The 11,324-nt window shown below is 49.1% G+C and overlaps 1 protein-coding gene across 2 annotated transcripts in view; it reads right to left on the minus strand.

The window, feature by feature from the left end:
- Positions 1-11,324, minus strand: part of ETV7 (ETS variant 7) — a 31,195-nt gene that overhangs the window by 3,987 nt on the left and 15,884 nt on the right. Inside the window, exons 3-6 of one of the 2 annotated variants that reach the window (XM_023512898.1) lie at positions 7,919-8,083; positions 5,108-5,233; positions 2,668-2,742; positions 246-388 (exon numbers count right to left, since the gene is read on the minus strand). In XM_023512898.1, coding sequence (XP_023368666.1) covers positions 246-388; positions 2,668-2,742; positions 5,108-5,233; positions 7,919-8,083 — 509 coding nt within the window. The remainder of the gene's footprint in view (positions 1-245; positions 389-2,667; positions 2,743-5,107; positions 5,234-7,918; positions 8,084-11,324) is intronic. The other variant, XM_023512899.1, reaches the window with a different exon arrangement.

The following is an 11,324-nucleotide window of genomic DNA, read 5'->3' on the forward strand; positions in this document are numbered from 1 at the left end:
AAAAAAAAAAAAAAAAAAAAAGTAAGATTAATCAATTAGAAGGCACAATTGTTGAGTTTCAGAAACATTTTCCACCCATAAGTGATAATTGCCTATCCCTCAGTATCTTCTGGCATTTCTGGGGCTGGTGGAAGAGGCCCCATCATTTGAAGACTGTCCCCTAGTTTTGAGGGGTCTACTCTGACCCCCTGCTCTGTCCTCTTTTGGATATGTTGAGACCATTTCTCCTGCTGGCTGAGGTTCACCTTGTGGTTTCCCCAGAGTCTGGCAAGCCCATTTGGATCCACAACTCGAAAGATCTTGGCGTCCTTGTCTTCCCACCTGATGTAGGGCTCATACCTGGTGTCAAGGAGCAGCTGATACACGTAATCCCACAGTAGCCGGCAGTCTGCAATTTAGCACAGGGGGTGCAGACAGCCTTACTGGAGCTATGAGGACAGGGGTTAGAAAGGTGCTCTTGGGGACCTGGTGGCCAGGGCCCTGGGAACACCAGCAGGTGGTAAAGATGATGGTATTAATACAAATAGCCATTTATGGGATCTCCTTATTCATTGCCTCGTTCAGGCTTCATAACTCTAGGAAGTGGCTACCTTCATCCCCAGGAAAAGGTGAGGAAATGGGCTCAGAGAGGTCCAGATGTGTCTGAAGTTGCCGAGCCCCTAAGTGACAGGCAGGGCACAGAGTCTAGCCCACCAAAGCCAGGGCTCCTTTGTCAGAGAGCAAGTAGGGGGCTCATGGCCAGGCCTCAGACCCCAGGTCCTTCTCTTCCCCTGACCCAGTCACTTGGGCCCTGGAAGTCTATTAATTATAACTCCCATCCTCTCAAGCCCCTTAAAGGTGAGGCTTAAGAATACCAACATGGCACTATGGAAGGTTTGTGGGCAGAGGGACCTGGGAGCAACGGTGTGATCTTAAATCTCAGTACCTGTACCTGGGCCTGGTGGCTGAGCCCTTCTAGGCACGTTACCCAACCTCTTCTGAGCCACAGTTTCACTGTATGATGCAGTGTGAGGATTAGGTAGCATGATAGACAAAAAAAACCTTAGCATAGTGCTTGATATAGAGTAAGTGCTCTAGAACAGAATTAAATAAAGACCTTGAAACCAAGAATGATAAGCATTACAATTAAAAATGTCCAATGGGGTGGCACCTGTGGCTCAAGGAGTAGGGTGCTGGCCCCATATGCCAGAGGTGGTGGGTTCAAACCCAGCCCTGGCCAAAAAAAGAATTTTAAAATAAACAAATAAATAAATAAATATATCCAATAGGCTCAGTGCCTATGGCTCAAGTGGCTAAGGCACCAGCCACATATACCTGACCTGGCAGGTTCAAATCCAGCCTGGGCTCGCCAAACAACAACAATGGCTGCAACCAAAAAATAGCCAGCCATTGTGGCAGGTGCCTATAGTCCTAGCTGCTTGGGAGGCAGAGGCAGGAGAGTTGCTTGAGCTCAGGAGTTGGAGGTTGCTGTGAGCTGTAATGCCATAGCACTCTACCCAGGGCGACAGCTTGAGGGTCTGTCTCCAAAAAAAAAAAAAAAAAGTTCAATAATTGTGCTTTTGTGTGTTTGTTTTTTGAGACAGAGTCTCAAGCTGTCACCCTGGGTAGAGTGCTGTGGCATCACAGCTCACAGCAACCTCAAACTCTTGGGCTTAAGCAATTCTCTTGCCTCAGCCTCCCAAGTAGCTGGGACTATAGGCACCCACCACAATGCCTGTCTTTTTTTTGTTGTAGTTGTCATTGTTGTTTGGCAGGCCTGGGCTGGATTCGAACCAGCCAGCTCTGGTGTATGTGACTGATGCCCTAGTGGCTGAGCTACAGGTGCTGAGCCAATAATTGTGATCTTTATTAATACATAATATTTGTACATATTTGTGGGGGATATGTGATACTTTGTCACATCCATAGAATGTATAATGATCAAGTCAGGGTTTTTAGGGCATCCATCATCTACAGTATTCATCATTTTTGTGTGTTGGGCCAATAATTGTGTTTTTAGTGACATCCAGTAATTTTCAACCCAGATGCCAGACTCCTACCTCTCTGTGGTGGCCCCACCATGGCTAGAAAACATCTTTCAGAAAAGTTGGGTAGCTCATGAGTCACTCTATCTGCTTGTCCGTCTGTTAAGCAATCCTTTAATAATAAATGCAAAGTGGAAGTGTAACACTTGGTTAGAGCTCAGGCTTTGGAGTCAGACTGCCCAGCTCCAAAACTCTACCAGTGCTGTGTGTTGGGGAAGTTACTTAACCTCTCTGTGCCTCAGTTTCCTTACTGTGAAATGGAGCTAGTCACAGTACTGACCTTAAAGGGCTTTTGAGGGATTAAATAAAGGCCTTGGAACCATGACAGGCATAAATAAATGCTCAATCATTGTAAAATAAATAACATTTTAAAAGGTAGGGGGGCTACGCCATGCCAATCGGAGTGTCTGACTATGACTGGGGAACCTGTAAATTGTCCATGCCCTGGAAACAGGGTAGGCTTGGTGATCTCAGCAGCACTATCCACTGTAGCCAGACTGTGGGCAGCACACAGGGCTGTCAACCCCTGAACCCATTATCAAGGTCAAAACAACCCTGGTCCTTATCACCCACAACCCCTCTGGGACTTGGCCTTGACACATCTCCCACCCAAACCCTGCCAGAGAAACAGCTTCCTACTCACTGGCAATCCTGCCATCGATGGGGGCCTGTGGCAACGTGGGGAAGGAGCAGATCCCTTCGGTCCTGCAGTCCAGCTCTGCACAGGGAGATAAGTTGAGGGATTCTTCCCTATCAAGGAGTCACCTGGCCAGGCCAGAGACATCCAAGTGGCTGAGGGAGCTGGCAAGCCCTGGGTCTGGTGGCTGCTACAGGAGGATCCTTTGGTGGGCCACCTGAAAGAGCCCAGTCCCCTCTGCAAGCAGATAAGCATGTTGATTCTGTGGCCCCCACCCTGACCTCTACCCCAGACCCCTCAGCAAAAAGCCTGGGAGGCCTGGGAGGAAGCACTGCTAATGCTCTGTCTCACCCAGCCCCTGGTCAAGGGGCAGGCCATGAGGGCCAGGAGCCCAGGTGCGAACTGTGGCCCCCAGGCAAGTAACAACCTATCAAGCCTGTTTCCTCATCTGTGAAGTTGGTTGTAAAGCCAGCTGGCAACAGACCGGACTCTAGAACCCAGGTGCCCTATATCCAGTGTCTTCTCTATTTGCCCAATACATATTTATTGAGAACCTTCTATGAACCAGGCATTTTTCTAAAAATCTTGAAGACACATCACTGAGCCCAAAAGAGCATTTGCCCTTGCGGGTGCTTATATTCTAGTAGGTGGACAAATGATTAAAGTAAAAAAGGAATAGTGACCAGGTGCAGTGGTTCACACCTCTATTCCCAGCACTTTGGGGGGGGGGGTGAGGTGGGTGGATTGCCTGATCTCAGGAGTTCAAGATCATCCTGAGCAAGAGCAAGATCCCATCTCTGCTAAAAACAGAAAAACTAGGGGGGGGTGAGGTGGGTGGATTGCCTGATCTCAGGAGTTCAAGATCATCCTGAGCAAGAGTGAGACCCCATCTCTACTAAAAATAGCCGAGCATTGGTGTAGACGCCCATATTCCCAGGTACTCGGGAAGCTCAGGCAAGAGGACCACTTGGGCCCAAGAGTTTGAGGTTGCTGTGAGCTATGACACTATGGCACTCTACTGAGGGTGACAAAGTAAGACTCTGTCTCAAAAAAAAAAAAAAAAAGGAAATAGAAACAGTATATAATATGGGGAGAAAAAAATAAAGCACCATAAGGCAGATAGAGAAATCTGGAAAAGAAGCAGGGTTGCAATTTTGGAGAGGTTGGTCGGGCCTCACTGACATGTTCACATATGAACAGAGACCTATAGGAGGCCGAGGTGTGAGCTCTGTGGGTATCTAGTGCAGGGAGGACAAAGCCAGACAGAGGGAACAGCAAGTACAAAGGCCCCGAGGCAGGAGTGTCTCAGGCTTGTTCAGTGAACAGGGAGGCCTGGGAGGCTGGATCAGCATGAGCAAGGAGGAGAGGAGGGCAGGGGCAGGATGTCATTGTAAGGGCTACGGCTCTGACTGCAGGTGAGAAGGGAGCCACTGACGATTCTAAGCAGAGGAGTGACTGAACCTGACTTAAGAATGTCTCTGGCTGCTCTGTTGAGAAGAGATCACAGAAGGTCAAGAGCAGAAGTGAGTAGACCAGTGAGGAGGTTCTACAGAGGTGATGGGGGCTGGACCAGGGACATTAGTGGAGGAGCAGAAGAGGCTGGATTGTGAATGATTTTGAAGGTAGAGCCAAAAGGATTTGTGGACAATTGAGATGAGGGTAAGGGAGAAGGAGCAGAATGAAAGATGACGTCTACTGCCTTGGCTTGAGCAACTAGAAGGATGGAATCGGGGTTTGCTGGGATGGGGAAACAAGGAGAGGAGTGGACCATTTGGTTTAGAGCAGTTGGGGTCCCCCAGTGGAAATGTGAAGCAGGTAGTATGGTGTGCACATCTGGAATTTGGAGAAGTTGAGACATATATGGGCATCATTGGCATCACATGGTGTTAACACCAGGACCAGATGAGATAGAGAATAGGAGAGGCCTCTTGGCCTTTTCCCCGATAAGTAGAAGTGGGAGGAAAATCAGAAAAGGAGATTGAGAAGGGAAGAGCAGCGGCTAGAGGAAAATGAGATGAGTGGAGTATCCTGGAAGCCAAGGGAAGAAAGTTTCGGGGGTAGGAGAAATGGCCCACTAAGTCAAAGACTGTGAGAGGTCATAGTGAATAAGGACTGAGAGTGGGGACATGGACAATCCTATGTTCATGTCCCTGAAGACCCTGACAAGAATGGTTTCCATGGAGAGATCAGGAGAGGGAGCTGGGACACGATACAAACAACTGTTTGCTGGACAGGAGAGCAGAGAAATGGGCAGGGGACAGGACCCTCACCTGAATGCTGGGGCACTGTCTTCAGTGTGGGAAGAGAGGGCCTGGGGCAGAGCTGGGAGGAAGGGGAGCTCAGCCCATGCCAGCCCTCTGTCACTGCTTCACCGAGAGGAAGCCAAGCCCTGCCCTCTCAATGCGGGGATTTGCGGGGCTCAGAGCTCCATGAAGAGTTTCCTCACCTTCCAGGGGATGGGAGTGGAGCTGAGTGAACATCTTCTGCCAGGAGGCCTCTCCATAAAAGGGCCCACACACCAGGGAGCGCCGCTGGGTCTTGATGTACTGGAGCAGCTCATACAGCACGTCACCTGTGTGGGTGCATGGAGGGCAGGCTGCTGACCAGGCTGGGAGGGGAGGGCCAGCCTCCGTCCAGTGCAAGTCACCTGCCTCTCAGGGTGAGGGCGGGCATACACTTGTGCTGATGCAGCCAGGGCTCCTGCTGCAGCTGACAGGAGGCTGGCGCTGGTGATGGGCAGGGTCACCGTCGCCTCCTGGTGGGTACATTTTAAAAAGCCATCTCTTCCTGCTGCTGGGTGCCCATGCAGTTTACAAGGTCAAGTTGCTACTCAGCTCCCACACACCCCAGGTTGAGGGCCTGTATGCAGTGCACAACATGTGCAACTGTATTTCTTTTCTTTTTCTTTTCTTTTTTTGAGTCAGAGTCGCAAGCTGTTGCCCTGGGTAGAGTGCTGTGACACCATGGCTCACAGTGACCTCCAACTCGGGCTCAAGCAATCAGTTTTTTTTATTTTTAGTAGAGATAAGGTCTGGCTTTTGCTCAGGCTGGTATCAAACTTGTGAGCTCAAGCAATCCACCCATCTGGGCCTCCCAGAGTGCGAGGATTATAGGCATGAGCCATCATACAGAGCTGTGTAACTGTACTTCATGTCCCCAAGGACATCAACAGTTCTTCAAAGGCTCATGGGATTCCCAGCTTCATTAAACGATTGCCCCTGCTTTCTAAGGAGCAAAACAGTCCTAGCCTCTGCCTATAATGCAGAAATGGGCCCTGTCAATGGTCCCAGAAATCTCTGACTTACACCTTTGGGCTAAAGTGCCAAAGGTAGGGCTGGAAAGAGTGGGAATCCTTGGGCGGACAGCCATCTTGGGAAACCCAGGCCGACAGAGGGGTAAGGTGGTAGCCTCTCGAAGACCAGGGGGGCTAATGGGGAGCAGGAGAGATAGACATGGGCATGATGGGGACCAGACCCAGCTCACCTGCTCCCCAGCTTTGTCTCTGTGCAGGACAGTCACAGCTGTGGGGGACACCTGAAGCCTTGCCTTTCTGTCCCACCATGACCCAAAGCTCTTAAATCCAAGGACTAAAGGGACTAAAGTCCCAATAGCCACTGGAGGAGGCTCCTAGGGAAAAGTGAGTGACAGGACTTGGGATGTGACATGAGACTAGCTGCGGGTGTATTAAGAAAAAAACAGGGCTCAGAGCCTGTGGTTCAAGTGGGTAAGGCACCAGCCACATACACCTAAGGTGGTGGGCTCAAATCCAGCCTGGACCCACCAAACAACAATGATGGCTGCAACCAAAAAATAGCCAGGCGCTGTGGCAGACGCCTGTGGTCCCAGCTACTTGGGAGGCGAAGGCAGGAGACTTGCTTGAGCCCAGGAGTTGGAGCTATGATGCCATGGCACTCTACCCAGGGGGATAGCTTGAGGCTCTGTCTCAAAAAAAAAAAAGGAGTAGGATAGAGGTCAGTAGATGAAAACAACAATGATGGCTGCAACCGAAAAAAAATAGCCAGGTGGTGTGGAGGGCGCCTGTAGTCCCAGCTACTTGGGAGGCCAAGGCAGAAGACTCACTTGAGCCCAGGAGTTGGAGGTTGCTGTGAGCTGTGATGCCATAGCACTCTACCCAGGGGGACAACTTGAGGCTCTGTCTCAAAAAAAAGAAAAAAGAAAAAAGAGAATATTTAAAGAAATTCTTTTTGCCACAAACACCACAGGTTTGTTTGACCAAAAGAAGGGCTACAGAAAACATGAATGTATTTTTAAGAGAAAGAGGCAGCACCCATAGCTCAGTGGGTAGGGCACCAGCCACTGGCGGGTTTGAACACAGCCCAGGCCTGCTAAACAACAATGACAACTGCAACAAAAAAATAGCCAGGCGTTGTGGCAGGTGCCTGTAGTCCTAGCTACTTGGGAGGCTGAGGCAAGAGAATCACTTAAGCCCCAAAGTCTGAGGTTGCTGTGAGCTATGATGTCACAGCACTCTACCCAGGGTGACGAAGTGAGACACTGTCTGTCTAAAAAAAAACCCCACCAAATCAGCAAACATGAAAAGCATCCTGAAAACAGGTGAAGAGAGAATCAGATGTGATGCCAGAGATTCCAGAAAGGCTCCACTGCCACCACCACTTAAACCCCTCACCCGACTCTGCGCTGCCTGACACACCATCACTAGACATGCATCCCTCTGGCCTCAGACCTAGTTTCTGGTTAAAATCAAAACTCAGTTGGGAGTTAAGGCTTTTGCTATTTCGTAAGCCTCAGTGTGAATGAAATTTGGATATTTCTCTAGCTGTTGTTTTTAATAGATGTTGGGGGCTTGGGAGGTGAAAGGGTGGAAACAGGAGAGGAAACAAGGGCCGAAGGTAAGGGGAGGGGGCGGTGAGAGCGCAGAACAGGCCCCCACAGCTCTGAAAACAAGCGGCCAAACCCACACCTTTGCTCAAGGCCTGCTCAAGGCCTGCTCCAGCTAGGAAGTACTGGCAAACATTTAGAGGGAGGGGCTGGGCAGTGAGCACCATTCCCCAGGAAAGACCCCGCGATCTCCCCACCCCTGCACCCCCACTGGCCTACCCCGGCTCCCATTGAAACGTTTGGTGGGGGGGTGGCACCTGTGGCTTAAAGGAGTAGGGCACCAGCACCATATGCCAGAGGTGGCAGGTTCAAACCTAGCCCTGGCCAAAATCTGCAAAAAAAAAAAAAAAAAAGAAAGAAAGAAACGTTTGGAGGAAGGCCAGCGAGTTTCCCTGACCTGAACCTGGCGCACGGCGCCGGAAGTCGTCCTTGGTGAGGATGCAGAGGGCGCGGCCGTTCATCGCAAACTCCTGCTCCCAGGTGCGCTGCAGAGAGTACTCCCGCTCGGCCCAGCGCAGCCAGTGCCCCACGTCCTCCCTGCTCCAGAGCGCCGGCTGGATGCCTGCAACACGCAAGGACACCGGCTGGGGATGCTGGGGGTGGGGGCGGACGGACCTCTACCTGTCACCCTCCCCTCACTCCTGCCTCAGCCTCTGAGCTCCTGTCCTGCGCTCCAGCCCCTGTCATTTTTTCTGTCACAGTGTCCCGTTCTTTTAATTCCTGGCACCTTACTTTCTTTGTAATGACATTTCACATTTGATATGTTCCTGTTTATCATTTTATACATACACACACAGTATGTATTCACTGATGTATTGGTGGCACTCACTCCCTCCGACCTGCTTTCCAAACATTCATTCAACAAACGTTTAATCAGAACCTACTGTGTGCCAGCCACTGGACTGGTGTGCTGGGGTACTCTTATAGGAATTCAACACCCAGAAGAGTGCCTGGAATACAGCTGGTGGTTAACAAACACATGTTGGATGATATCTTAGATGACCAGCAGTCCTGTAAATGGGATGTTATTCCTGTTTCCCAAATAAGGAAAGGAGGCTCCCAGAGGTTAAGTGGCTAGCCCACAGGTAGCAGGTACAGCCAGTCCTGGACGCGGGGTCTATCTGGCTGTTGTACTTTCCTGCTCCATTGTGTCTACTCAAAACTGAGTTTCCAGGGCGGTGCCTGTGGCTCAGTGGGTAGGACGCCACCCCATATACTGAGGGTGGCGAGTTCTAACCTGGTCCTGGCCAAACTGCAACAAAAAAATAGCCGGGTGTTGTGGTAGACGCCTGTAGTTCCAGCTACTCAGGAGGCTGAAGCAAGAGAATCGCCTAAGCCCAGGAGTTGGAGGTTGCTGTGAGCTGTGACACCACAGCACTCTACTGAGGGTGATAAAATGAGACTCTGTCTCTAAAAAACAAACAAAAAAAAAACCCTGGGTTTCCTCAGGGAACATCCCAGAGGACAGGGAGTCTCCTACAGCCATCTTCAGTTTATTTATTTTTCCTTTTTTTTTTTAATTTCCTTGCTTATTTTTTATTTTTATTTCCTTGAGTTTTTGTTGTTGTTGTTGAGACGGAGTCCCACCCTGTGCCCTGAACAGAGTGCAATGGCATCATAGCTCACTGCAACCTCAGACTCAGGCTGTGGGCATCCCACTGCCTCAGCCTCCAGGAGCCCCTGGGATTATAGGAGCTCACCACAGTGCCTGGCTGGGTTTTCCCATTTTTTAAGGAGTCAGGGTCTCAGTCTCACTCAGGAAAGTCTCAAACTCCTGAACTCAAGCAATTCTCCCTCCTCAGCCTCCCATAGTGCTGGGATTACAGGTGTGAGCCACCGTGCCTGGCTGTGTTTCCTTCCTTCCTTCCTGACAGAGTCTCACTCTGTCACCCTAGTTAGAGTACCATGTCACCATTATTAGCTCTCTACAACCTCAAATTCCTGGGTTCAAGTGATCCTCTTGCCTCTGCCTCCCAAGCAGCTGGGACTACAGACACCTTCTACAACACCAGCTAATTTTTTCTATTTTTAGTAGGGATAGGGTCTTGTTCTACTCAGACTGGTCTTGAACCTCTGACCTTAAGCTATCCTCCCACCTTCCAGAGTGTTAGGATTACAGGCATGATCCACCACACCTGGCCTGTATGTCCTTATTTTTGGCAATACCCAGTCAAGTGGGTATTTCAACTCTGCTCAGGCCTATTAAGCTCTTGATGCCAGTTATTTCCTTCACTAGTTTGTGTTGTGTTTAACAGGGCCACATTACGACTTTCATGGACCCTTGGCACATTTACCTTGGTGGGTACCTTCCTGCATTTAAAAAATATGTAAAATTATATTTTATGACTGCATTGGTATAAAGACTCAGTTCTTAGTGTTGTAGGTAAGAAAACTGACACAGAAGAGAGAAGCAACTGTCCCAAGTCCACACCTTGGCAATGACTAAACCAACCTCTGACTATCTTGTACTCAAAACAACACAAAAAATAAAATTAATGTTTAAAAGAAAGCAATCCAGGCTCAGTGCCCATAGCTCAATGAGTAGGGTACAGGCCACATACACCGAGGCTGGTGGGTTCTAACCCAGCCCGGACCTGCTAAACAACAATGACAACTGCAACCAAAAAATAGCCGAGCATTGTGGCGGGCACCTGTAGTCCCAGCTACTTGGGAGGCCGAGGGAAGAGAATCGCTTAAGCCCAAGAGTTTGAGGTTGCTGTGAGCTGTGATGCCATCGCACTCTACTCAGGGTGACATAGTGAGATTCTATCTCAAAAAAAAAAAAAAAAAGAAAGAAAGAAAGCAATCTACATCATTCATGTGTTCATTCAAATCAGCCAATAACTCATAAGCACCAGCCATGTGCCAAGCATTATGTTAGGGCCAGAATATGGCATGGGTATAAAGACCGCATTGGCATAAAGACTGGCAGGAAGGAAAGATCCCACAACCAGTACCTAATGATAATCCTAGTCAGCAGCACAAAGGGAAAACCCAGTTTGGGAATAAGAGAGGCCTTCCTTACTTTTATTTGGGAAACTAAGAATGAATAAGAGGGGAGAAATGTCTGAAATTGCAAGAAATAATTTTCTTTTTCTGAGACAGAATCTCACTTTGTTGCCCTCTGTAGAGTGCTATGGTGTCATAACTCACAGCAACCTCAAACTCTAGGGCTCAAGCAATTCTCTTACTTCAGCCTCCCTAGTAGCTGGGACTATAGGCACCCACCACAATGGCTATTTTTGTTTGTTTGTTTGTTTTGTTTAGCAGGCACAGGCTGGGTTCAGACCCACCAGCCCCTGTGCACGTGGCACCCTAACCACTGAACTATGGGCACCCAGCCAGAAATAATATTTAGAGGGGAAAAATAGATGTAAGAACTGGCCTCTGTGGTTCTACATACCACAAAGTTACGTAATGAAGATCCAATGGTCTTAAGCTCAGGTTGAAGTTTTCATTGGAAAGAAGAAGGAGCCCAGAAATAAGTAAGTGTGCACATTCACATGTATGTGTAAAGCTAATACATGACAGAGGAGGATTTTAATTCAGTGCTAAAGTATGATCAAAATAAACTGGCTCTCTGCCTGGAAAAAAATATAGTTAGAACCTCACCTCCTACCATTCACAAAAATCAATTCCAGGAATATTAAATGCCTAAAGAATAGAACAATATGGCTCGGTGCCTGTGGCTCAAGCGGCTAAGGAGCCAGCCACATACACCTAAGGTGGCGGGTTTGAATCCCCAGCCCGGACCCGCCAAACAACAATGACGGCTGCAACCAAAAAATGGCCAGGCATTGTGG

Source organism: Otolemur garnettii, unplaced genomic scaffold (assembly GCF_000181295.1).
Source record: "Otolemur garnettii isolate 467f Iridium unplaced genomic scaffold, OtoGar3 scaffold00031, whole genome shotgun sequence".
NCBI classification, from domain to species: Eukaryota; Metazoa; Chordata; class Mammalia; order Primates; family Galagidae; genus Otolemur; species Otolemur garnettii.